This window comes from Micromys minutus (assembly GCF_963924665.1).
Source record: "Micromys minutus genome assembly, chromosome: 1".
NCBI lineage: Eukaryota > Metazoa > Chordata > Mammalia > Rodentia > Muridae > Micromys > Micromys minutus.
In genome coordinates this window covers 164,428,614-164,453,981 of record NC_137969.1, presented here as the reverse complement: position 1 = coordinate 164,453,981, position 25,368 = coordinate 164,428,614, and the positions used below count along the sequence as shown (strand labels likewise).

At 37.3% G+C, this 25,368-nt stretch overlaps 1 protein-coding gene across 1 annotated transcript in view; it reads right to left on the bottom strand.

Moving 5' to 3' along the window:
- SMC6 (structural maintenance of chromosomes 6) overlaps positions 1 to 21,439 on the bottom strand; it is a 55,359-nt gene extending 33,920 nt beyond the window's left edge. Inside the window, exons 1-10 of the mRNA XM_080925910.1 lie at positions 21,271 to 21,439; positions 15,818 to 15,960; positions 13,602 to 13,719; positions 11,334 to 11,439; positions 7,718 to 7,854; positions 7,054 to 7,115; positions 5,019 to 5,099; positions 4,270 to 4,371; positions 2,221 to 2,340; positions 2,029 to 2,127 (exon numbers count right to left, since the gene is read on the bottom strand). Of these exons, the coding sequence (XP_080782036.1) occupies positions 2,029 to 2,127; positions 2,221 to 2,340; positions 4,270 to 4,371; positions 5,019 to 5,099; positions 7,054 to 7,115; positions 7,718 to 7,854; positions 11,334 to 11,439; positions 13,602 to 13,719; positions 15,818 to 15,955 (963 nt within the window). The 5' untranslated portion in view covers positions 15,956 to 15,960; positions 21,271 to 21,439. The remainder of the gene's footprint in view (positions 1 to 2,028; positions 2,128 to 2,220; positions 2,341 to 4,269; positions 4,372 to 5,018; positions 5,100 to 7,053; positions 7,116 to 7,717; positions 7,855 to 11,333; positions 11,440 to 13,601; positions 13,720 to 15,817; positions 15,961 to 21,270) is intronic.
- Between the last annotated feature and the right edge of the window lie 3,929 nt (positions 21,440 to 25,368).

The window sequence follows — 25,368 nt, the reverse complement described above, 5'->3', positions numbered from 1 at the left end:
TCTTGAAGAAAGACAAGAAGCAGTAAGCTGGGGAAGGCTATATCCTATACAACAACCATAACTGCTGGTAGAAATTCCTTAAGTAAAGGTGAATAAAATACTGACACAGTAATCCACATTTGACATACAAAGTAGAATGAGGAAGGGCCACTTTATAAAGCATTGCTTCTTAAACTGAATTGTAACCCCATATGACATCATGTAAATGAAATGCTGAAGTTCCAAAAACTGTGGTAACAGTAAAATAACCAAAAATTAAAGGAAAATCAAATAAATAATGAATTCTAGGTGTTCCTGACCATACCTACCCATTCTGATCATGCAACTTTACTGTAGACTTCGTTCTAAACACACAATACATGTGCATTACACTATACACACCATTATGTTACAAAACACCAACAAACTTGCCTAAAACACAACTCAGGTTTGAGGGTTTTATGTTATGAACCACAGCATTTTTGTTGTATATATAATTTTTGTTCTTATAGCAATATAATGGCTTAATTATAGAGAACAAAGATTTTTAATAACTTCCATGTAACATTCCTTAGTTTGCATCAAATTATTGTATCTATGAATTATCATTGTATTAAGATGTTTGCTATTAAACTGCTCAAGTTTGACTGAAGTTTCATAAAAACAAATAAAAACAGACTAAAACATTCCTCTTTAAAAAACAAAACAACAAAAACAAAAACAGACAAACAAAACAAATACGACACCAACAAAAAAACCCAGGCTCAGCTGTTAGGACCACTGGCTGCTCCTCCAGAGGTCCTGAGTTCAAATCCCAGCAACCACAGGGTGGCTCACAACCATCTATAATGGGATCCAATGCCCTCTTCTGGTATGTCTGAAGACAGTGCCACTGTACTAATATACATCTGAAGAAAAATTCTCCTTGAGGTTAGAACAAAATTTCTAACAACTTCTGAAATGAGCCTAAGAAGCCTTTTGCTACTTCATACTGCATATTTATATTAAAAGTGGCATACTCAGCACCAAGATATCAAGATTATCGATCAATTCTGAAAAAAACATTAAAGATGCTATATGTCCCACAGAATCAAATATTGAGCCAAGATTTAATCCTTTAGGTAAAAATAAACATGTATACCTATCTTCTGAGTATGCAAGTTTGCATTTAGTCAATGAGGTAAAACTATATGTTCATCAAAGAATTGTGTTAAAATCAATTTCATGATTTAGTATGAGGTGATAAGGAGTTGGTAATAGAAAAATTTTAATAAGCTCTACCCATAAAGATTAAAAAAAAAAAAAACTCCAAGTCCCACTTTAAGCATGACAGTGCAGGGAATCTCTCTGTAGCAGTTACAAAGCCTATGAATACACTGAAATCTACTAAGTGAATGGCACAGTATGAGTTCTTTCACAAGAATTCGAGACATGCCCGGCTGAGTAGTTTTAAAGGGTCTTCTGGAAATCCCCCAGAGTCAGCATTTGCCACTTTATCAAACTTTTACATCCGTGTGAAGGATTTCATGACTTTAAAATTTTTCAGATACAATATTTTCTAATGAGATTTTTAAATCTCAGGTTAAAATCTACCTGAACATATCTGACACGTCATCTAATACAAACTGTATCAATAGAAAATATCTGAAACAAAATCTAGACTCTGGATTATTTTACTGTCCCCTTAAAGTTTTCAGTTCTAATTTCTTCAGATTACTAACACTTAACCTTAGTGCTATTCTACCTGACCATTATTTCGGCATTATTTCTTCATTTCTCAGTGGTCCATGTTTCAACCTCTTAGCAAAGTCTCCCACTGTCTACAAGTGTGACAAGTCAGTAGCCCAAGCCTCAGACAGGGTTATTCCATCCAAATACAATTCTGTTTCAAATGACAGTTGAAGTTGCTAAAAAGTCTTTGGCAAAGTACAGATCTGATCCAAGTTAAACAGATTTGAGCTTAGACAATACACTGATGGTTTGTAGGTCATACGCAGTCCCAGAAACCTCTTAACTAACTATATCTTTAGGTAACAAGGCTCTAAGTACCTGCTGCTCTTCCATTTTCCTGTCAAGTTTGGCAGCACGTTCTTCTCCAATTTTGATATTATCTCGAATAGCATTCAATTGTTTTTCAATTTCATTGACCTGAAATGCAATCATATACCAATTACTACAACTAACAGCAATAAAGTCTGTGAATGCTATACATGAATATAGATAAACAAGAGTGAAAATTACCACTGCCCATGCCATTTCGTGTTTCAAATACTCTAAATTAGTCTTCATTGAACTTAAACCAGCAATATTTTGAAAACGTTCTTCTTTCTCCAAACACTGGCGCTTTAGTTCAGTAAGTCGCTTAAAAAGAAAAAAAGATAAATTTTTATTAATATCAGAAAGGAACATTTTGTGTATCTGGTATTTAAAATGATGCCTAAACTGTTACTACACAAAAGTATTGAAAGTGACTTCTCTAAAATAAGAATAAAAAACGTTTTTGTGTACAAGTGTGTTAAGTACAATAATTCTGCTAAGCTATGCACTATAAAAATGATCAAATCTTAAGAGGAAAAGATTATTCAAGAAGCCCTCAAGCTGCCCTGTCATTTTCCCTCTGAATTCCCTACCTATATATCCCTAAATTACCCTCGAAAGGCTAGACAAGCCTGATCTTCCAAACAAAGCCTAAGTATCCAAAACTATTCCAGACACTGGAAGGAGAAGAAATGTATTCCCCGAAATCAAACAAGTCCTAATTCTCTTTTAATAATAAATGAGACAAATACACAATATTCTATCATTAGAACAGGTCATTAGGTTCTAGACCTGACATTCTTTACACTTGTGTGGATGGTCCTGTTCATTCTCATATGTATATTCATATGTATATAGGTCTTAACACTATAAGTTTGCTTTGCTTCCCTATCCAATTTATGTTCCCCTTTTTTAAAGATCATTTCCATCTATCACCAAACCCTTCCAAACTGAAATACAATGCCTCCTTGCTTGCTCAGTAACTCACCTGGTCTTTGCCTTCAGAGGCTGGGGAGATCAGCAATTGGAAAAGCTCAGCAATTTTCAACACTGTGACCTTCAAATCTATACAAGTTATCTACAGTGACTACTGCCGAACAAAGGTGTCCATCCACTCCCTGTTTTGGACCCTATAGTCTCATTTCTCTTTCACACTTACAAACAAAACCACCATCTCTACCCATGGGCACTATTCTCCGCTTCAAAAAGTATTTCCTTCCTCGCCAAGTTTCATGACAACTATCTGTATCCGCTCCAGTTCATAGCTCTACAAATTTGACTATTTTTCTCACTACTGAAACCTACCCTGCCACAGACATCTGTGAAGACTTTGTGTAACTTAACAGTGAGAAGTTCTGTCAATGTTTACATCTCAGCCATGACCACTTCCTTCTCAATTCTCTCTTCCCTTGCTTTATATGGCTTTATATGGCTTCTTCACATGGTTCAGAGTTGGTCTGCCTTTCCTGCTCTCCTGAGTGGTCTAAATAAAATATTACATATTTGGACTCAAAAATGTTATCAAGATCAGCTTTTACTTCTATATTTCTAATTAATATAACCAACATCCTCCTTGATAATCACCATTAAAGCCACTCAAAATGTGTGTAAAACAGAATGAAATAGAGTATGACTGACGGGAGTTAATTTAAAAATTCAAAGGTTCACCTGACAATGGTAGCACACACCTTTAATTCCAACACCAGGGAGGTAGAGGCAGGCAGATCTCTAAGTCTGAGACCAAACTGGTCTCCAGAATGAGTGCCAGCCCTGTCTTGAAAACAAAAACAAAACAAAACAAAAAAAGGCAAAGATTCAAGCAATTAGCCTGGTGACTAAAATGTTATATGACAGCAGCTAGCAAACCACTGGCTGCTTACACGATGTCGGTATCTTGCTGATGTGATGAGCCATCATACTTCAAGTGCATATTATGTTTAACATCACCTTACGGTTTGTACCCAACAAAATAAATGTTATATAATTATAATGATAATCAGTGATGCCTTGCACAACCAATTAGTTATATATGAAAGGATATGATGCAATATAAGATACCATCCTATCTTCTAGTTTAGTCTAAAAGGGGAACTTTTATACATACATACATATATACGAAATAAAAATGAAGATATGTAATGCCTAAGTTATAAAAATTAAATGTCATATACTTCAGTATGCTATAAAAAATTCCATTCATTAAATGAAGGCACAGATATAAGATTATCAAAAAGATTTACCATATTTACATACCTCTTCTCCCTGATTAATCTGCTCCTTCGTTCTTTCTTTTGTTTCCATAATATATGAATAATCTTCCTTCATCTGTTCGAGCTGGGTTGCTTTCATGAAAAACTATATCAACAACAAAAAAAAAAAAAAAAAACCAATTAGAATTTTGTAGTGTAAAAAGAGAAAATTTGTCCCTCAAATCTTCTAAAACAGTTACACAAAAGCCACTAAATATGTAAGCACAAATAATAAGCCACCAAAAACAAATCTTTTAAGGTTTTAAATGCTTTAAGCTTGTTATCTGGTTATGTATGAGCTAACTGATCATTCTATCATATTCCCTCAAATGTTATTTGAAAAAAATAATAACCTATTATTTTAGAACAAAACCTCAAATTTAAGAAAATAAAGAATTATCTTTTTTTTCCTTTTTTTTTTTAAAATTAATGTATGTGAGTATACTGTAGCTGTTCTCAGACACCAGAAGAGGGCACCGGATCCCATTACTGATGGTTGTGAGCCACCATGTGGTTGCCAAAACTTAAACTCAGGACCTCTGGAAGCGCAGTCAGGGCTCTTAACTGCTAAGCCATCTCTCTAGCCCTATACTTACATCTTACTTGGCAATTTAAATCTATTTTTACAATATTATTTTAAAGTGGATGATTCTGAAGAAGGAAAAAAAATCTGAATACCATTATATGAGCAAGTTTATATGTAAGTGAAAGCATGACCTTAGTTAGATTTATATATTTAGTTTTGTCTCTTACTTTGTATTTGTCTCCCTCGTTTTTGGACTGTAAGAACTGCTTGCTCATCTCTTGTGTTAAAACAGAAACTGGATTATCCACCTGAAACAAATTTTTTAGTAAGGGCATTAAAAAATATTCATTTTAATGCTTTACACCAAACCAAATGGTCAAATCATGAAAGCTAAGCTGTAACCAAAGTTTACAGCATTAGGACTAATTAAAAAGAAGTTATACATTTTTAACACAGAGTAATATTTCAAAACTGAACAATACTAAAGTATATTGTAGTCACATTCAATATCCTACTACAGAATGCACAAGCTCAAAAAGCCTCTTATGTGCTTTTCTTAGGGTTTTCAGGGCTTAGTGAAATCATTTAGTGGCTAAAACACTTGCTATGCTCTCAAATGAATTGCAATTCAGACCCCCCAAAACCCATGTAGAAAGTCAATCAGGAAGCAGCCAACTTGAACCCTAGCATTTAGGGGACAGAGACAAAGGATCCCCATGGCACGCTAGCTAGGCAGACTAGTAGGAACTGGCAAGCTTCAGATTCAAGGAGAAATGCTGACTCAGTAAAGTTGCAAGCAACTGAGGATACCCAGTGTCAGCTTTGGCCTTCCACACTCACAAGCACTCTCACATTTATGTACATGCATAGCATGTGCTCCCCTCCCACACACACACAAGGGAAAAAATAGGCTTTCACTTTCATACAGTTACCATTTAATGTTACAAACATCAAAGGACAATATATTTAGCAAACATTTAGCATGAGTCAGCTCTCCCAATTATCTATCCTTACCCTTGTTGTATAGCCTTGGGCAACTTGGTGGACTTTGTACATTACACACACACAAAAAAAAAGTTCAACCCAGTTATCTGTGATCAGAACCATAATAGCAATTACTGCATTTTCACATCAGTACTTTAAGATTTCTCATAATTTGTGAGAATAATAGAAAAACAATAAAAAATATAGTAATTAACATTCGGAGCACAAGCCATTTTAAATAAGCCATTGCTTAAACAAAGTTACGATTGAGTACTAAAATAGATAAAATAAAAAAGCTTTAAATACAAATTTTGCTAAAAAAGATCCAGGTACTTATTTAATGATAGCTCTGAAACTAGTAACAAAGTAATACATGATGCTAAAAATGCTATTCCCAAGTTAAACATTCAGAGCTAGTATAACAAAAGAAACTGAAATTTTCATTATTACCATTAAAAATGACAACTATTGATTTTTAAAGTAAAACAATGTTTTGTTTATTAAAAACATCTCCTTTTAAGTAAAATTCTGGTGCTTATTATTACTTTTAAAAATGCGTATAGTTCAGTGTAGTGGTGCTCATATTTAACTCGAGCACTTGGAAGGGGAGAAAGAAACAGGATCTCACCCTGATCTGCATAGCCAGTTCTGGGCCCAGTCAAAGCTACATTTTGAAATAAGCTACTTATTTCAAAAAACAAAGCAAGAAAAAGAGGAGAGCACAAGAAAAATGTTTTCTAATGCTTTCCTAGATCTTAATTATATTTGACTTCTTTTGGTTGTTTACTTGTTTTCTGGAAACAGGGTTTCTCTAACCCTGGCTATGCTGAAACTTGCTTTGTAGACTAGGCTGGCCTTGAACTCAGAGATACATCCACCTCTTCCTCCCAAGTGCTGGGATTAAAGGTGTGCGCCACTACCGCCCAATTACATCTGACTTCTTCAAAATGAAATCCAGTGTTATTGTCAGATTCCTTGCCACCAACCCTGGAGCAACACCATCACCATAGTTCATGTCTCTTGAGTAGTTATAAAATTTATACTGCACAGATATTTTATGCCATTATTAAAATAAATTTTAACAAGATATTCTTGACTATGCTAACAAAAACAATGCTCTAAAAATGTAAGCTGAATTAGTCAAATTTAAGTGGGTTCACTAAAATTGAAGAACATATTCTTTATCAATTTACTCATAAAGTCATCTTATTTACTTATATACGTGCCAATAAAATGATAGTTTCATTAATTAATCTGAAAAACAATTTTAGCAATTACCTGGATGTTAAAATGGTCAAGAATTGCAATCAGTTCTTCCTTCCTAGTAGAGACCACGGTGCCTGGTTATAAAAACACAAAGACCCGTCTTGTTGTAAAATGCAGGGAAAATATACAATTTCTATAAAACTGCAAATATTGAGCACCTATCGTCATGCCAACTTAATATACAAAAAAAAAAAAAAAAATCAAAGTAAATGTAGTATTAGAGTGACACTAAGTCACTGTCCAAATAGAAGAGAAAGGCCCACGTTTCTACCTGTGGCTCCCCGCTTCTATCTTCCTCAATAACTAAACAACCCCCTCTCCTGCTTTGTGCCCTTTTCTACTTTCTGCTAGCTCTAAGCTATATTAATTACACACACACACACACACACACACACACACACACACACACACAGGAATCTACAGTTGAAAACAAAATGAAAGCTTATTTCAAATTCTGTTAAACATGGTGCTGACTCCACGTCCTATAGCAACAACTAGGTATAATATATGCACATACTTATGTGTGTGTGTTTGTGTATGTGTGTGAGAGACTATTTTTACCACCAAGCAGGTTATAAAACAAGATCCCAAGAGACTAGGAGAATACTGTAGGAACCATCACAAACTCTCTGAACTATTTACTAATGTTTTGTAAGAAATAAGAAAACCCACAAACCTTTTTCACTTTTTAGTTTGTAAGATCGACTTCCATCCACACTAATGTGTTGCTGCACAACTATGGAGTCACCATACACATTTGCCCTAAAGGCATCATCTCCTCTGTTCCTTAAAGTTATTGAGATATCTGCTGAGCTGAAACAATGAGGTTAATCAAAATTACAAGATGGTACAATGCAATTACATTAGATTACAGAGACCTGCAAATTTCCTAAGTAATCCACCTAATGCTTCTTAAGATTAGCAAGGGTCTTAGTGTATCATTATGTGTGTCTCTGTTAGAGACATTCTGACAGAAAAATGAAGCTGAGAACAATCATCAAAAATTGACTATGGTGTGCAAAACAGCAAAATTGTGTTTGTACAAAAGTTTCGGTTATTTGAGCCAGGCAATGGTGATAGACAATTTGATCTCAGCACTCTAGAGGCAGAGTAAGGTAACTCTGAATTTGAGGCCAGCCTGCTATACAAAGAGTTCCAGGACAGCCTGAGTTACATAGAGAAACCTTGTCTCAAAAACTCAAAAAGTGATGTTTTAGTTATAACTGACATTATACTACCTGACAACTGTGAATTACATAATCAAGGACCATTCCAACAAGAGAGCTACCACTACCATCACCCCTACCGCCCAATCCATCACCATATAACTTTTGGCTGATCTTGAACAGACTATAAAGGCTGCTATTGTTATTCCACTATGAAACCCCCATAAGATCCAGCTGTAGGGCATTTTTTTAATTAGTGATTGATAGGAGATAGCTGAAGAAATTGTGGGTGATATCATTCTTTGGGCTGGTAGTCATGGGTTCTCAAACAAGCAGGCTAAGCAAGTTATGAAGAACACTTCCACACTGAAGGCCTTTTCTGAAGGAATCAGGGCAGGAACTTAAACAAGCAGGAACCTGCAGGCAAGAGCTGATGCTGAAGCCATGGAAGGGTGCTGCTTCCTAGCTTGTTCCTTATGCGCTGACATGGCTATGACCCTATGGTCTGAATGAGAATGGCCCCACCAACTCATGTTTAAATAGTTGATCCCCTACTTGAGAAACTGTTTGGGAAAGATTATAGACAGTATGGTCTTGTTGGAGGAAGTGTCACTGAGGCAAGGCATTAAGGTCTTAAATAATTTGTATGATTCCCAGTGATCTGCCTCCTATCTATAGATAAAGATGTAAGCTCTTAGCTCTTGCCTTTGGTCCACCATTATGGAATCTAGCTAGCTGAATCATACGTCAATTAAATATTTTCTTCTATAAACTGTTTTGGTCATTGTCTTAGTTAGGGTTTCTACTCCTGCACAAACATCATGACCAGGAAGCAAGTTGGGGAGGAAAGGGTTTTTTCAGCTTACACTTCCACATTGTTGTTCATCACCAGAGGAAGTCAGGACTGGAACGCAAGCAGGTCAGGAAGCAGGAGCTGATGCAGAGGCCATGGAGGGATGTTACTTATTGGCTTGCTTCCCCTGGCTTGCTCAGCCTGCTTTCTTATAGAACCCAAAGTCTACCAGCCCAGGGATGGTACCACCCACAATGGACTGGACCCTCCCCCCTTGAGTTGAGAAAATACTTTACAACTGGATCTCATTGAGGCTTTTCCCCAACTGAGGCTCCTTTCTCTGTGGTAAGTCCAACTTGTGTCAAGTTGTCACAAAACCAGCCAGTACAGTCATGGTGTTTTTATCATAGCTAGAGAATAACTAAGGGGTGTGGGGGGGTGTCTAAAAAAATATACATTAGCCAGGCAGTAGTCGTGCATGTCATTAATCCCAGAACTTGAGAGGCAGAGGCAGGTGTATCTTCGGTGAGTTCAAGGCCAGCCCAGTCTACAGAGGAAATCCTAAGATAACCAGGGCTACAAAAGAGAAACTATCTCAGAAAAACAAACAAAAAACTATACATTAAAATTAATTTTATTTTTCTACTTCAACATACATTAAAATAATAGTGCCAGAAAAATGTTGGTGAAAGAACAAATATTTAACTGTCTAATACATAAAAGCAGGCAGTATTTCCCAATTCATGTAAGCATCTCGTATCAAACTATTTTAATTAGCAATTACACAAAATCTTTGACAAACTTCTTATGGATTTGTCAATTAACCCCACCCTTTAACATTTACAGGAAATGCAGGAAAAATATTTAAAATGAGCTTCACTCTACACTACAGATATGATAGGAGGTACATCAGCGTTCCTATATATTCCCCCACCCCCCTCTGGAAAGAGACTTAGCCACCCATCAGTTTATATCCCCATTTCCAAAACTTGGGTAGAATATATGTAAGCCTGCATGGAATAATCAGGATCTCTTTTAAAATTCAAGTTCAAGAAAATAAGCCTATACACATAAAGGATATGCATTAATGTGAATTGCATAGCTTCCTTAGGAACATCTTAGTGACCTCTAATCAACATCAGGGAAGCTGGGCAACAAATATAGAAGCAGCACTGTATTATCTCTGCAACACTTCTGCAAATCTAAAATAACTTCAAAATAAAACTTTCTTATTCAAATTTCAACATGACCAAGTCAAAAAATGATGGTTCAATTGTAGCTTTGAGGTCTCACAAGAGAAACCCGTAAGGTACAGAACACTGATGAGATGAGGTGTAAAGAAAATGCAGGAGCACACAACAGAAGCTTTAGGGAAGTGAACCCAACTGACTGAAAGACCCACACACCCCAGTCACTGAGTCAGAGACAAAACTCCCTTTCTACACACACCCCCAACTAAAACATTAGTAAATGTCTGCACACAAACTCACAGTGGCCAAGACAAACACAAAGAATAAGAGAGGAAAAACAAATTCCACAGATGAAAGTCACATATTCTGCTATCATAAGACAGAGAATGTAGATGAGACGGAGCGAGACAGAACCAACCAAGAAAAGGGACTGGGGAGGTGAGAGAGGAAACCCTAAAAAGGACGATCATAAACATACACACACAAAAATAGCCAGACAAAAAGAAAATTAAGTCTGAAATTACATTTCATACTTTTAAATTAATGGCCCCAAGTCTTTCACTTTGTAAACTTGGCTACCCACTTCCCAGATAGCACAACAATCTTTTACAATAAAGCAGTGGTTCTCAACCTTCCTAGTGCTGTGACTCTTTAATACAGTTCTTCATGTTGTGTAATCCCCAACCATTAAATTATTTTCACTGCTATTTCTTCCACAAAAGTGACAAGTTTAAGTGGGCGATGCATGGCATCAAGTAATCAATCTATCTGCTTGGAAGAAAGAGGAAGCAGAAGACCAGGCTGGCAACAAGGACAGGACAAAGGACTACTATACAAACCCTCCTGTGGACATGCCCGCTCTCCGGGGTCCTAAAGCATGTTTCTGACTAGAGAATAAAAGCATCCACCCTTAATATAAGGGATATGCCTAGTCTCTCTGCAACTTGACATACCATGTTTGGTTGATATCCCAGAGAGCCCTGCCCTTTTCTGAAGGGAAATGAAGGAGGAGAGCAGATCTGGGAAAGAGGGAATATGAGGAAGAGGGACTGGGTAGAGAGAGGGAGGGGAAACTTCTGTAGGGAAGGAATCTGAGGAAAGAATTAAAAAACAAAACAAAAAACTCAAACAGGAATCCCTTACTTCTGTCCAGCTTTCACAAAGCCTTTTAAAGAGGATCCTCTGTTAGTAGCAACTGCTTTTCCGCCAAGGCCAACTATGAGTGCAGTGAGAACAGCACTCTTCCCACCTAAAAAAAACACAATTGAAAACTTCAGAGACAAAAAATGCTAACTTTTTAACTTCATTCAAAAAGATCCCAGAATTTTGTTCAACCTCAAGTTTAATGTTACAAATTCAATTATAATTGCCTTCCAGTGGTAAAGTGGCCAACTAAGAAAAGCTATGCATCAAGAACATCAAGAACTATCTCACTACCACCAGCAGGAAAAAACTCATCCTTTTCAGATACCAGATTTTTACACACAAATGAGAGGAGGAAAGTAGTCAGTACCTGCCCAACCTGAAACTCAACCTATGATCCTGGCACATCAAACTAAATAAAACTACTAATTACATTTATATATGTAATTAATTTACATAATTTGCTACTACATTAATTTAATTGTAGCTAGTTCTTTTATGATAAATTTTAGGCAAGGTAACTTAAAAATAGCTCTCAGGTATAAAACAAAAATCCACGTGGGAAGGAATGTGTGGGAAGGAATGTGGTCTCTTTCACTGTATGATGTATCCTCGGAATCAGTACACATACTCATTAAACACATTAAATAGAGAAAAACTATTTTAAGAATCACCTATTTTCAATATTTTAACAGTTTTAACTTAATATTTTAAAGTTTTAATTGAATATTTTGACCTTTAATTTGAATATTCATTTTCTAGCTCTTTTACATTTAACTGTTTTGATGCACAATTCTTTTTCTTCTAAAAAATATAAAGTACCATAACTCCACTCTGAAAAATCTCTTAATTCACAGATATAGTAATTATTTTCTGAATTTCATAACTATTTGTTATCTTGTACAACATACTACCAAATTAGCCAATATAAATTAATGATTACCTTGATTTTTGTACTTGGAATGCCTTTCAAATTCTTACTATCTTTTCCTTACTACCAGGTGTAATGATTTAATTAATTCTCCTTTATTAAGTTTTATAAAAGAAATCATTGAAACTTTTATAAAGAACCCATGATTCTTTCTTTACTCTTATACTTTGCAACCTCCTTGTAATATATATCCTTTTCTCTATTCACTCTCTCCTGCCCAACTCTCTTCCTTTTTTACCAAATGGCAAAGGTATTTACATAATACCAAAAGAACTGTGTAGCTACACATACCTAATTTTGTTGCCAAGTACTATTACTAAGTGGTCATATCTCAGTCAGCCTACACCTAGCTTGTCTACCATCAACTGCCACAATGTAGCTGGTCTGTCACAACAATCTTGTCTATTTCAACCCATTCAACACTCAAAAAATTTTAACTGTCTACCCTCTGACATCTGAATAAAACTCTAAAATCTCTATCAAGACTTTAAGATCCACAACAGTACTGCAGAGAATATAATCTTACATCATATCCTGCCCTTCCCCACCATGTACCATATGATAAAACCACATAAAGTTAAGCCTCCTTCTCCATTTATATCTTCTATCCTCTGAACATCTTAGAATGAGCTATCTGTGCCTAGAGCATCTTAACTTCTTGACAAATAAGTCTTAGAGAATCTTTAAGTTTCATTCAAGTACCAGCACAAATAATCCTCTCCTCATAAAAACCTCACTGATTACAACAGTGAAATTGTTACTTCGAAGTCTGGATTTATAAGGCACTTCATTTGCATCCCATCTACTGTTTACACCAGGTTGCTGTGGTGCACTTCTATTGAGGAGACGGAGGGATCCTCAAGTATATGACTTAGATTATATCTTAAGAAAATGGAAGGAGGGGGAGGAAAGAAGGAAGGAAGGAATAATGGAAGCAAGACAAAAAGAGCGTGATTAGTGACTTGTTGCTCAGGCAGGACCCAGGTTCAGTTCCCAACACCCACATGGTGGCTCACAACCACCTAACTTCAGTTCCAAGGGATTTGACCTGAGAGGGCAGTGCATCCATATATGAGGTTCATATACATGCATAGCAGACAAACAGTCATACACATAAAAAATATCTAAAAGACAACAAAATGCAGGAAAGGCTTAAACTTACTACTTAAATATCACACTTAAGGTTAATTCAATATTTTCTTTAAGTACAAACTAAATAAACTCTGGGAAGCCAAAAAGTATAATGCTAAATCTCTATGGCACTAATAGTCAACTGTTTGAAAAAGCTCATGCACTGCCGTCACAGAGTAGTGCATCAAGAGGGCAAAGGCACTTACTTCCATTATTGCCAACAACAAAGTTGACATTAGAACCAAACTTAAAAGGTCCAAGCATTGAATGGCACATGAAATTTCTTAGCTGAATGCTCTCAATGATTCCAACTTCTGCTGCAGTCTATTAACAATAAAGAAATTAAAAACAAAAAATCAATCACTCTAAAACACTCATTACTAATACACAAGCACCTAACAGACCAGCAGTATTTATTAATGATAAGTTATATCAAGTGTACAATAGTAACTTTAATGACCAACATTATATAAAGTAAAAATTTTCTTTAGGATACCACTAATTCTAGTCTTTAGAAGATATAACAAAATATCACAAAGCTTTTTCTTAACATTGGCAAAACTAACACTAAAACTGGTCAAGTAGTTTTTGCTACAGAGTCTGTCCTGTGCATTGTAGAACATTAAGCAGAATCCTAAATCTCTTTTCTACACAAGAGATGCTAGTAGCATGCATCTATCTTCCAGTTGTGTAGCAACCAAGAAATATATTCAGTTGTTGCTCAACACCATGGGAGGCAGAGAACACCTCCACTTCCCTGAGAAGTACTAGTAGAACATAACTCTAAAGTACAAAACTGCTGTATTTCTGAAAGGGGACTACTATCTGGCCATAATCTGAACATGGAATTCATTTTCTAAAATGGCAGTCCATTCTCATAACAGAGAATGTGAACAACATTGTACATATTCTTTTCTATCTAGCATTCTGTTTCAACCACCTCCAAGAGCTGAATGACTTAAGAGTAGTATTAAAAGAATGTGGGATGCCCAAACCAGGAGGTGGTGGTGAATGCCTTTAATCCCAGAACTTGGGAGGCAGAGACAGGCAGAGCTGCAAGTTTGAGAACAGCCTGTCCGAGAACAAACAAAGGATACACAGAGAAACTCTGTGTTTGTTTCAAACAAAACAAAACAAAGAAAAAGGTAGGATTCCCAAATTTGTAAAGCAGAAAGAAAAAAAAAAGCCCTATAAAATATCAGAATTAAGTTTATAAATGATTTAATCAATGGTTGACTAGTAATACTCAACTGTACTTCATAGATACTAAGTACTAGAATAAAACAAGCAGATTTTGCCAATCCTATGTAATTTTAGAGAGCACTCTAATGTAATCATCAATTTTTATTGGCTCTTTACAAACCTTATCTCAATTCTAGCCATATGCCTCATTAAAAAGGAGAACTATTTACATCACTGTATGATTAGAGTATCAGGTATAATTCATGAATGTCTTAAAACATATTTTTACTTTAAGGTAATTGCAGTCACATGCAATTATTAAGAAGTTAGACCCTATGTGCTCTTCACTTAGCTTCTGCCAATGGTAAAATACAAGGAAGCGTAGTATCTCAAGCAAGACGGTGTCACTGACAGTCTAGATACGCTGTGTTTTCCTGCACAAGATTTCTCGTGGGCAACCGCTTGCCCATTTATCTGTTCTTTACTTCTGTGAATGTTCTTACAAGAATGCCAAATAAATAAGCTTATGCAAGCATAATCTTTAGAATTTAGCTTAATTGTCCGATGTTGCCTCTATCAGGCTCTGAATTTTTGTCACTGCTAAGCAACATTCCATGAAACAGATTGCCAAAGAATAGTCACCAAATCACATGTGGATTTATTTTTAATTTAAGTGTTATGAATAAAGCTATTAGAAATATACTACATTTTGTACTAAGATAAATCTAGTACAATTTAATATTGTTTTCTCAGAAACAAACTTCTCCATAGTGGTAACAATTTACATTCCTATCAGCAATATGTTAATGATTCATTTCCCTTCATTTCTACCACCTAGTAATATCACTATTTCATACTTTATTACGTTGTTGAGTATACAGTGCTACCTCAAATCTAAGTGTGAAGGACAATTACATGTTCTTTCTCCTTTACAGCTCAGAGGCGCACAACAGTAACCATGCCCTCTGTTCCACTCATGACATTGGCAAGTTATGTCGTTTACCTTTGCTGGTCTTACCACAGGTCTGCCAATTTTATTTGAAGACAGTTATTTCTCCCATTATTTTCTTTAATTTTTATAATTATTAACACAAACTTCAAAATCAGATGCTATTGTTACCCAGCTCTCTGAAATTCTTACTGCTTCCTCCTGACTACAAATTATTTTAAAATGTCACATATAAAATGATCATGAGAAACAAATCAGTTGAAAAACATTATTTTGTAATTCTATACTTACCAAAGTGGAGGTTCCATTTGTGAAAGAAATTGTACATTCATCCTCATCTCCATCTTTATCAAAATCTTCCAGTTCTTCTTGTCTTGGTCTTTTAGCATTTTCAGGAGAGCAGAAGTTTTCTTCCTTTCTTTTGGCCATCAGATCTGAACAAATGTTTATAGTAACGATAACAAAAGTCAAGGATCAATTATAAAGACTATTCAATAAACAGTAAACAAAAGAAATCACACAAAATTAATTTAATTTTAAGTATTTTGTCTATTCATTCCACTTTTAAAAATAAAGTATTCCACCTTACATAGAGTTAAGGAGTGGGAGTCAAAGTACTAAAAAATAGGGAGACACATTTTTTGAACCTCCCAAGAGAAACACAATCCTACTGGTGTTGTTAAGACACACAAGACCTGAGCTAGACCAGTAATTTCCAGACAGATAAAGTAATTTTATAGTGTCTTAATAGAAACAAATTTATAGCTATTCATGGCTATAACTAAATTGGTAAGAGCCTAAATGAACATTTTTTCCCAAACCCATTAAAAAATATTTTATTGGTAAAAGGCTGTCTTCTAGTTTCCTATTAACAAAGAGGACACATTCTTTCCTTAAATTATTACAACCATCCAACCTTTATAACAAAAATACAATGTTTTTTGTTTTTTGAACAATTTCTCAAAGGCACACGTTTTGAAGCAGCAATACTTCAACTGGTAGTTTCCCTTTTCCCTAGATAATTCATCTCAACTGTCATAAACCAAGTACTTAAATAATACAAAAGGCTTTGAAGAGTTTTGGCTTACATCTATGAATACTTTCTATAACAGAAATTAAAACAGAAAACTTTTGAAACAAAGAAATACAACTGCACATTCCATGCCAGGCAGATGTGGGCAGATTCCAGTGTGGGTTCAGCAGTGTTTCATAAATCCCTGCACCAGGCTCTGCAAACTCTGGCAGGTAACAAGCAATGCCCTTGTTACAAGTCAGAGCAGTGGAGACATGAGGACCATAAATTATTCTGTAGACTTGATGTTCAGAATGTAGTCCAAAGACCAGAAAACAGTATTCATACCGGGCACATCCCAGATCTCAGGCTCCATGTTAAAGCATGCAAACAATAGTCTCAGTAAGATTTCAGGTGATTCAGAAACAGTTTTATACAATTTGTGAACCAGTAAATCACACTTCTTAAAAGACTTGGACTCTGTACCATTCTGAAATCAAGTATCTTTATAAAAGATACATTAGCAGCTGGGCACAGTGGATCACTCCTTTATTCCCAGTGCTTGAGAAGCAGAAACAGGTGGATCCCTGAATTTGAGGCCAGTCTGGTATACTCAGTGAGTTCCAGGACAGCCAAGTCTATAAGGAAAAACACTGTCTAAAAAGGAAAAAAAAAGAGGGGAAAAAAAAGAGAGAAAGAAAAAATTAGCATATGAGGGACATGTAACCTAAACTAGTAGTTTTCTATATTACCATTAATCATAATTATTTATTAACATTTCTTTGCAAGTTAAATATTAAACTTGAATCTTATAGAAGCCAAATCTTAAAATCAAACATCTTTTACATCTTTTCCCCCCAAAAAAATTATGAGTAGCAAGAATCAAAGTATGTTAGCTTCAACTTGTGGCCAATTTAAATCCCCAAATACCACCAGGTCACTATTTCCTGCAACAGGTTCTGTGTCATTCACTCTCTATTCCTCTTTAAATTACCAACCAGAGAAACAATTCCTCTTCGGTTACCTAACATTAAATGCCTTTCAGGCATTATTTTTATTAATGACTAACAGATGATGATCTGACAGAAAGAAATCAGGAAAAAGCCTGAATGACTTTAGTGATTCATCCTAAGAAAGCAGTTTGTAAGTAAAACTGGGGTGAGGGAGGTACACTATGAGACCAAGTGTGATGAGTTTACAATGAACATGACAGTCTACGCTACACAAAAGATACTATACTCAAACGCTTCATAACCAGGCTGTTTTTTATTTGCTGGTGATAGCCTGGGATTTGCAGTCTTCTGGGTTTCCAAGATAACTTGCATCTGGGAGACATTGAAGGATCCTCCTACCTTTTAAATAGGAATCACTTTGTGATTTTAAGATGACACTTTCAAGAAACATGTACAAATGTCCTGAGAATGAGATATAGGTTTAAAAAAATGTAAAACCATTATTACTAACAAGATAAAAGACACAACAGATACAAAAAGGGAAAGGTTTCTCTGAGATCTTGAACATTCTGACAGAGCAGTTTATTTACTTATCTACAAGTTTGTTTTTTTTTTAATTGTTGTTTTGGTTTGTGTGTTTAACACAGGCCTAGCTATATAACTCAGGCTGTTTTGGATTTTAAATGTTGGGATTGTAACAAACAAAGACTAAATAAAAGAATTGTATCATTTTTTTCTCTTATGCCAAACAAAACTTCAAAGCAGAAACAGTGAAGAACATGCCCCCCAAAAAAAGAAAGTTAAAAAGAGAAATCAGTAACTGTGGGCTCAATGCAGCATTTAGATACACATGAAATCTTAATGAGATCCTCCTACAAGTTTTAGCGGGATTATAAAATGTTGGCTCTTGCACTTTTATTACAATTCATACTTCCTATTAATGTCAAAGTAGAGCTTAACTGTAGTGTCCAGAATAACAGAATTAGACTTATTTAATTCTATAACTATTAGAACTATTTTTAAGTAAATGTAATTTCTGCTACTGACGTGATACATTAAGAATGATGCCAATGTAGAAAGTTTCTTAAAAATCCTCAACGGATAGGTAAAATTCCAAGTGAATCCAATTCACATTGTTGAGTAACTATGATTCTTACCTCTGGACTAAACTCTCCTTAAGATATAAATCATGCCCTTATTTTACAACATGGGCAACTCAGGCTCAAACGTAAGACTTCAACTTACATGGTGCCAACTTAGTAACTAGATGTAGACACATGCTGGCAGAACAGATTCAAATCCAAGTTTCTCACACAAAAGTCAAACCACTCATGTCCAGGTTCCTCCTGGCGTAAACAACTGAGTTTAACCGATAATTTATTCACATTCGGTGACTGACAATCTATTATCTTCTTGAGTACCTCTCCAAAAACTAGAAAAAGACTTCTACCATAAAGGGTTCCTTTAAATGTTCCTTTGGGCTTGCTTCAAAACTTCATTTTCTCGAAAACCTAATGCTACCTACCATTATAAACATAGTATATCTGTCAAGACAAAAGAATAATAAATACTCAGTTTGCCAACAGTTGAGTTTGAATTAAGTGTTCCAAGGATAGACCCTGAGACAGTAAAATATACACTGCATTAGGAATCAATCTATAAGTGGAGGAAAGAAAATTACAGAAAGTAGTTTGAATGTGGTGACCAAGAAAAGAATTCAGGGTGGAAAAAAGACATAACCTTTAACTTGTAAATTTAAAGACACACACACAAATATAGTATAACTGACCACATTGGACCCTCAGTTACCTGGACTAACTACTGTGTGTATATAAAACAACTGTGGCACTTAAGGATGTCAAACTGGCTGGAAAGATGGCTCAGAAGTAACAAGCACTGACTATTCCCAATAACTCGTTTGGATCTCAACAGCCACATGGAAGCTTATAACAGTCTTTAACCCCAGTCCCAGATTATCTAACAGCTCCATGGGCATCAGGCATGCACATGGTGCGGACATATCTGCAGGCAAACCACCCACTCATAAAACAGTAAAAATCTGAAGTACTTCATGCATGTACTATTACAGTAAATTTCTAATCTATTATTTCTTGAACGTAAGTCAACTACCTTTTAGGGGTCACTGAAGATTTGAATCAAGGTTCCTACATGCTAAAGTAGCAATCCACCACTGATTAATACTACTAGATTGCCTACTACATCTTGATCAATTTACTTAACAAAATAGTCAAGATTCAGGCAAGTCTTACTTTTAAAATCCTACTCTTGGCACTTAGAAAAACTAGGCTCTGGGGGGAAAACTTGTTTGACACCAGCACTCAACACGATGTTTATACTAGCTTGTTGAGCTCAATACTGAACACTTTATACTGAATTAGTCTCTCAGGAGTCCTGTGACTTAGAACCAAGAGGCAAAGAAGTGGCATTACTCTGCAATAAAGACACACTATCTACCTCTGTGTGGAACAAAAGCATGTTTTTAAGCAATCACAAGGGGTAAGCTTTGTCTCTAAACTTTCTACACCCATTCAGACAACACTTTTTGTTTTTTTGGACAGTTTTACTCTGCAGCCTGAGCTAGTCTGGAATTCTGCAGTAACCCAAACTCTCCTCACACTATCTCACTTCAGCCACCCACTGAGAGCTGAGATTACAGGCCTGAGCCACCATCCCAGGGGCAGAAAAAAACAATTTTTCTTTGAGACAGGGCCTCATGTAACCCAAGCTACCTTCGAACTTGCTAAGTAGCAGAGGACCTTTTGATGTTCCAGCCTCCACCTCCTGAGTGCTAGGATTACAGGCCTGCTCCACCACACTAGGTTTTATGTGGTTCTGGGGACTGACCTCAGGGTTCTTTGCTTGCTAGGCAAGCACTCTACCAAGAGCACTGCATTCCCCAGTTCCCAGGTTAAGAATTTACACAGATTTTAAACATTAAAAAAAGATCTAGTTTCACATTACTAACTGGAGGTTTCCCCCCATCACCCACAACTCCCTTAAAACTAGCTGCTGGCCACTGCATACACTATTATACATTTTAAAAGACTCCATCAGCCTTCCTAAGAGTCAGGGAATATGAACTTTTCTAACTTTGAACAGAAATTTCAGAACAGCTTGCCTTTAAAATGCAAACTTACTTAGTCTTCTTTCTAATCATTAACTACCAACTGCATTAAGGGCTCACATAACTTGTTTTCGGGCTTTAAATGTCCAATAGCTGCTCTTTCTAGGTATCAGTAGCCTTACTCAAGCCCTAGTCTCCTAAGCTCCTTTCTCAATCCTCGGGTCCTGTTTTCTAGAGCTGCCAATCGCGACTTCTCCAATTCCACCGTAATGAAGGGCAAGAAATGCCACCCAAACCATTCAAACACGATTTACTCTAGCCTGGTTCATCCGAGTGGCGTTTCGGGGAAACTGGATTTAACGGCAAATTCAGATTTCAGCGGCATTTCCAGGGCCCCCATACACGGTGCCTGCGCGTGGAATACCCAGCTCCGACGCCGGCCTCAGCCCCGGCCCGACCTCTGCGGCTGCCCGCCAACGCCCGGGCCGCCTGGGGACGCGCGAGGGCGGGCCGGCGCCCACGGGCAAGTTTCCCGCGGCGGAGATCCGCGTCTCCAACGAGGGCACGAAGGTCCCCGCGGCCAGGCCCGACCCTGAGCACCCGCAGCCCTCGGCTTCCAGAAGGGCCGAAGGCTGCTCGCCGAGGCACGGGGCTCCGGGCATGGAGAGAGGAAGCACGCGCGCCCTCACTCTACCTCCAAGAAGTCGCGGTCACCCCGGGGAAGCTAGTCGGCACGGCTGTCACGACAAGAAGGCCACCCTGAGGGCGTCGGACCTCGGCCACCGCACGCCCGCCAAGCAGGGCACACCCGCCTGAATGCAGGCGGGAGCCCCGCAGACAGGCGCCCGCCGCCGGACGGTCCGCGCCTGCGCCCCGCCCCTCCCAGCCCCCGGACTCCACCCGCGCCTGCGCGCTCCCGGGCTTTCGCGCCGCTCTAGTCAGCCAGAGGGAACCGGAAGTGCGCCCAGCGGGCGGGAGCGTGGGGAAGCAGGGAGGCACGCGACCCTCTGCGGCGGATCCTGACGACGGGGGAGGCGGGTGGGAAGATCTCCGGGCGCCTTGGCAACAGCTCTACGCATGCGTCTGCAGAGCCGACCTCAAGAGAGGAAAGTGAAACGGAGAGGCCGCAGGGCGAGGCGGGGCTGGAAGGAAAGCGAGCGGTTTCCCGGAAGGGGCGGGACTAGTGGCCATGGCGCTGAATTCGAAATTGCTGCCGGGAGCTTGGTGCTTGGGAGCGCAGTGAGAGGCTTCCCGGCCCTTTAGTTTTGTTTGTTTATTTTAACTTTGGTTTGAGGGAATTGGGGAACTTAGGGGCGGCGATAGTTATTAGACTCCAGGCCAGACTGGTATATGACAGAAGTGTTCCTTCCACAGCCTCGAAGAGGGGGTGTCTGGGTAAGTCCCGCTTGAGGGCGGCCACCCGGTACTTCTACCGGCTTCTAGAACAGTGGCGGGAGGGCGAGCTCATCTACCGCCGCCCTACAGGGTCCCCACGTCCCATCCCCAGGAAATCCACTCGTCCTTCAAGCCCATCTGGGCGACCTTTTCTGATTTCCACTCACACCGCTCTGCATTATGGTTGAAGTTGTAAAAGTAGATTTTATGCAACAGGTACCACTTAACTTGTGTCTTTGGAATTTTGTAAGTAATCCTTTCTCACCTACCAGCTCCACCCTAGGGTGGACATCGCTTTAAATAAATATCCACTTACAAGTTATTTTGGGCCCTTATCCATTCGGTTCTCAATCCTATGTTAATCATCCACTTCGTCTTTACACAACTTCACATCAGTAATGCAGACCTAAGCTAGTAACCTCGCTGCCATGTTTCAGTCTTACCTGTGATGTGGGGGTGGGGGTGAGGGGAAGGTAGGGGCTGTCATTCACTGTTAACCTCATTCTTGGGTCGCCCACCCCAACCTTAGTATACAACCTCAGGTTTCCAGTAGTAAATTCATTTGTTCAGAGCCACCATTCACTTCAAAAGGTAATCAGTCTATTGAGTTCTTTCTCGTGGACTAGTGAAAAGTGTGACACCGTTAGTAGAGCCTAAAATGTGGGGCGGAACCATCCTCTTGAGTATCTAATTACAAGCACAAGAGGGAAATTCTTCCCTAGATGTCACTTCCTCTGGGAAGCTTTAGTGGATGCTTTTCTATATACTCCGGTGCTTTGATTTCTTCTGACACTGCTGTCATCTGATTAATTTCGCCTCACCCTACTAAGATATTATTTAAGTCCGGAATCTGATCATTATCATATCTCCAGCACCTAGGCACATTCCTAATAAATACTGATAGGCAAATGAAACATGGGCCTCAAATTTTGAATTAAATTCCTATGACAGTATAGCTGAAAAAAATTGAAAACAGCACGACTTGGTGAAATTATGTGGTTAATCCCCTGTAGATGCAGGACTGCACGATGAAGGTTTATACTGTTTGGCAATTTTATTTGAACATGTAACTAAATGTGAATTTGGAAATTTAACTATTTCCTGTCCTTTCTTTAAACTTTGAAAAAGTAGAAAATTTGCCTTAATAAAATGTGGTTTTGCATAAATCAAACTATTGTCTTTTATGTTCTTTGCATTTGATTCATTAGCGGAATTAGCAAGGGTCTGTGTTTTTCTCACCTCTTTCAATTTTATAATTAACCAGTAGAAACTTAATAGCTTTTAAGGAAGCTTTAGGAGCATAAATGGATTTATGGGCACCATATGGTTACATCAAAGGATCTGCTTTTGTTTTAACTTGAGATAGATTCTTAAGCCCTTTGTTAATGTAGCAACTTCTTGAGAGTCAAAGGATATTATTTATCTAGTTTAGTATGTCACCTTTCTATAAGAGCTTTTCTCTCTGAGGCTATACAGTTGATCAGTAGTATATTCAAATCCTAAATCCTAGGCTTATAGACTCCAAACTCAGTGCTTTTTTCACATGCTGAAACTGTTGGTAAGTTATAAAATTATTTGCTATATATTATGATTTTGTTGACTCCTTTGTTTCACAATTAATTCTTAAAAATTAGAAATATGATAGTAGACACATTTTGTTAGTAATTATCTTGGTTACATCATGAGAGTGACAGCAGTAGTTAATATAAGAGGCTAGAGTAAAGACACAAATTTACATAGTCTTGGAGGATTTAATGTAGTGTTTTTAAGGTTTACTTAATGCTAATCTGCCTTCTCATATGGATTCTGACCTAATCAAGAACACTGGTCCATTTGGTCTTTCTTTAGAATTTCACAAATTTTTAAGATCTGTAACTATTGTCATGTAATATCACTTCAGAAAAGTGACTGAGACTAAGCACAGTCTCATACACACACACACACACACACACACACACACACACGGAGAGGGGGTGGCTTAAACTATTTTTAAGACAAGTTGTATATAGTTTTTAATTCAGTATATATTTCATACCATTGTTTCGGAATTACTAAGATTATTTTTAATGGCCATCCTTCAAACAGAATATGGATTTTTAAACTTAGATTATAGAAATGGTGGAGAAAATCCTAAAGTAGTATTTTTTAAAATAGCCAAGCATAGCACATGTCTTTAATCCTAGTACTCGGGGCAGAGGCAAGCACATAGTTCAGGACAGCTAGAGCTACATAGTTAGACTCTGTCTCAAAACATACATATATGAATGTATGTTGTAGAATATTTATATGCATTACACTTATAATACATAATTTTGTGATAACTTAATCTTTATATCTTCTTTATAAAATAACCACTATAAATGCACGAAAACAGGATTTTATATGATTTTTTTTAAAGATTTATTTTATATATGTGAGTACACTGTTGCTGTCTTCAGACACCAGAAGAGGGCATTGGATCCCATTACCGATGGTTGTGAACCACCATGTGGTTCCTGGGAATTGAACTCAGTACCTCTGGAAAAGCAGTCAGTGCTCTTAGCTGCTGACCCATTTCCCCAGCTCAATGATCTGTTTTTAGAAAGTGATTACTCGTCCTTTCATTCCTTGCTGTAGCTCTAATCATACTTTTGTTGTTTGTTTTGTTTTATCTAGTGAATGGTTGATGGCCCAATAGGAACATTTTGAAGCACTAATAGATAATCATTGTAAGTTCAACCAGGTCACAGCAGTGGTCCATATTGTTTTGGGATCTCATGGTCTTTCTTGAATGACAGTGCCTGGCTCTAGGATTTTTGTGAGTCTTTCTATTTTGGGGTGGGGGAGCACTGCCATTACAATTGATATAACACTAGTTGGTATATATTTGTGTGTGCATAAATACATATTCTATATCATTTTAAATTATTGTAAAATGATCCCTTATCGCTATTTTAGATATCTAGAGTGTTTTTTATTCCTCCCTTTAAAATGAGTGTTTTTAGATATCCTGTGTGAGTCACAAATAAAAGCAAAAATAAAGAGAATTTCGCCTTCAAATTTTATCTGGTGTTAATGTGTTTTAATGGCTAGTACTTTACAAATGTTATTTACCTTCATAATAATGTCTTAGAAACTGTATGTCCTGCTCTTTCCAGAATTCACCACAACTTTTCTGATCAACTCAGTCTGCCAGTGTTTCAGCCAGCAGAACATGTTGATGTAAAGTAAATTAGCACTGGCCCCAATTAACTACTTAGTACTCTATTTATTTTGTATTCTAAAGTAACATGACCACGTATATTTACATACTTTACAAAAATAAATGCACAAAATAGCCCTCATGGCAGGACTGGCCACATTATAAAATCAAGAATCAGAAAACTGATGAAATTATATTCAACAGCCTTTCCGGCAT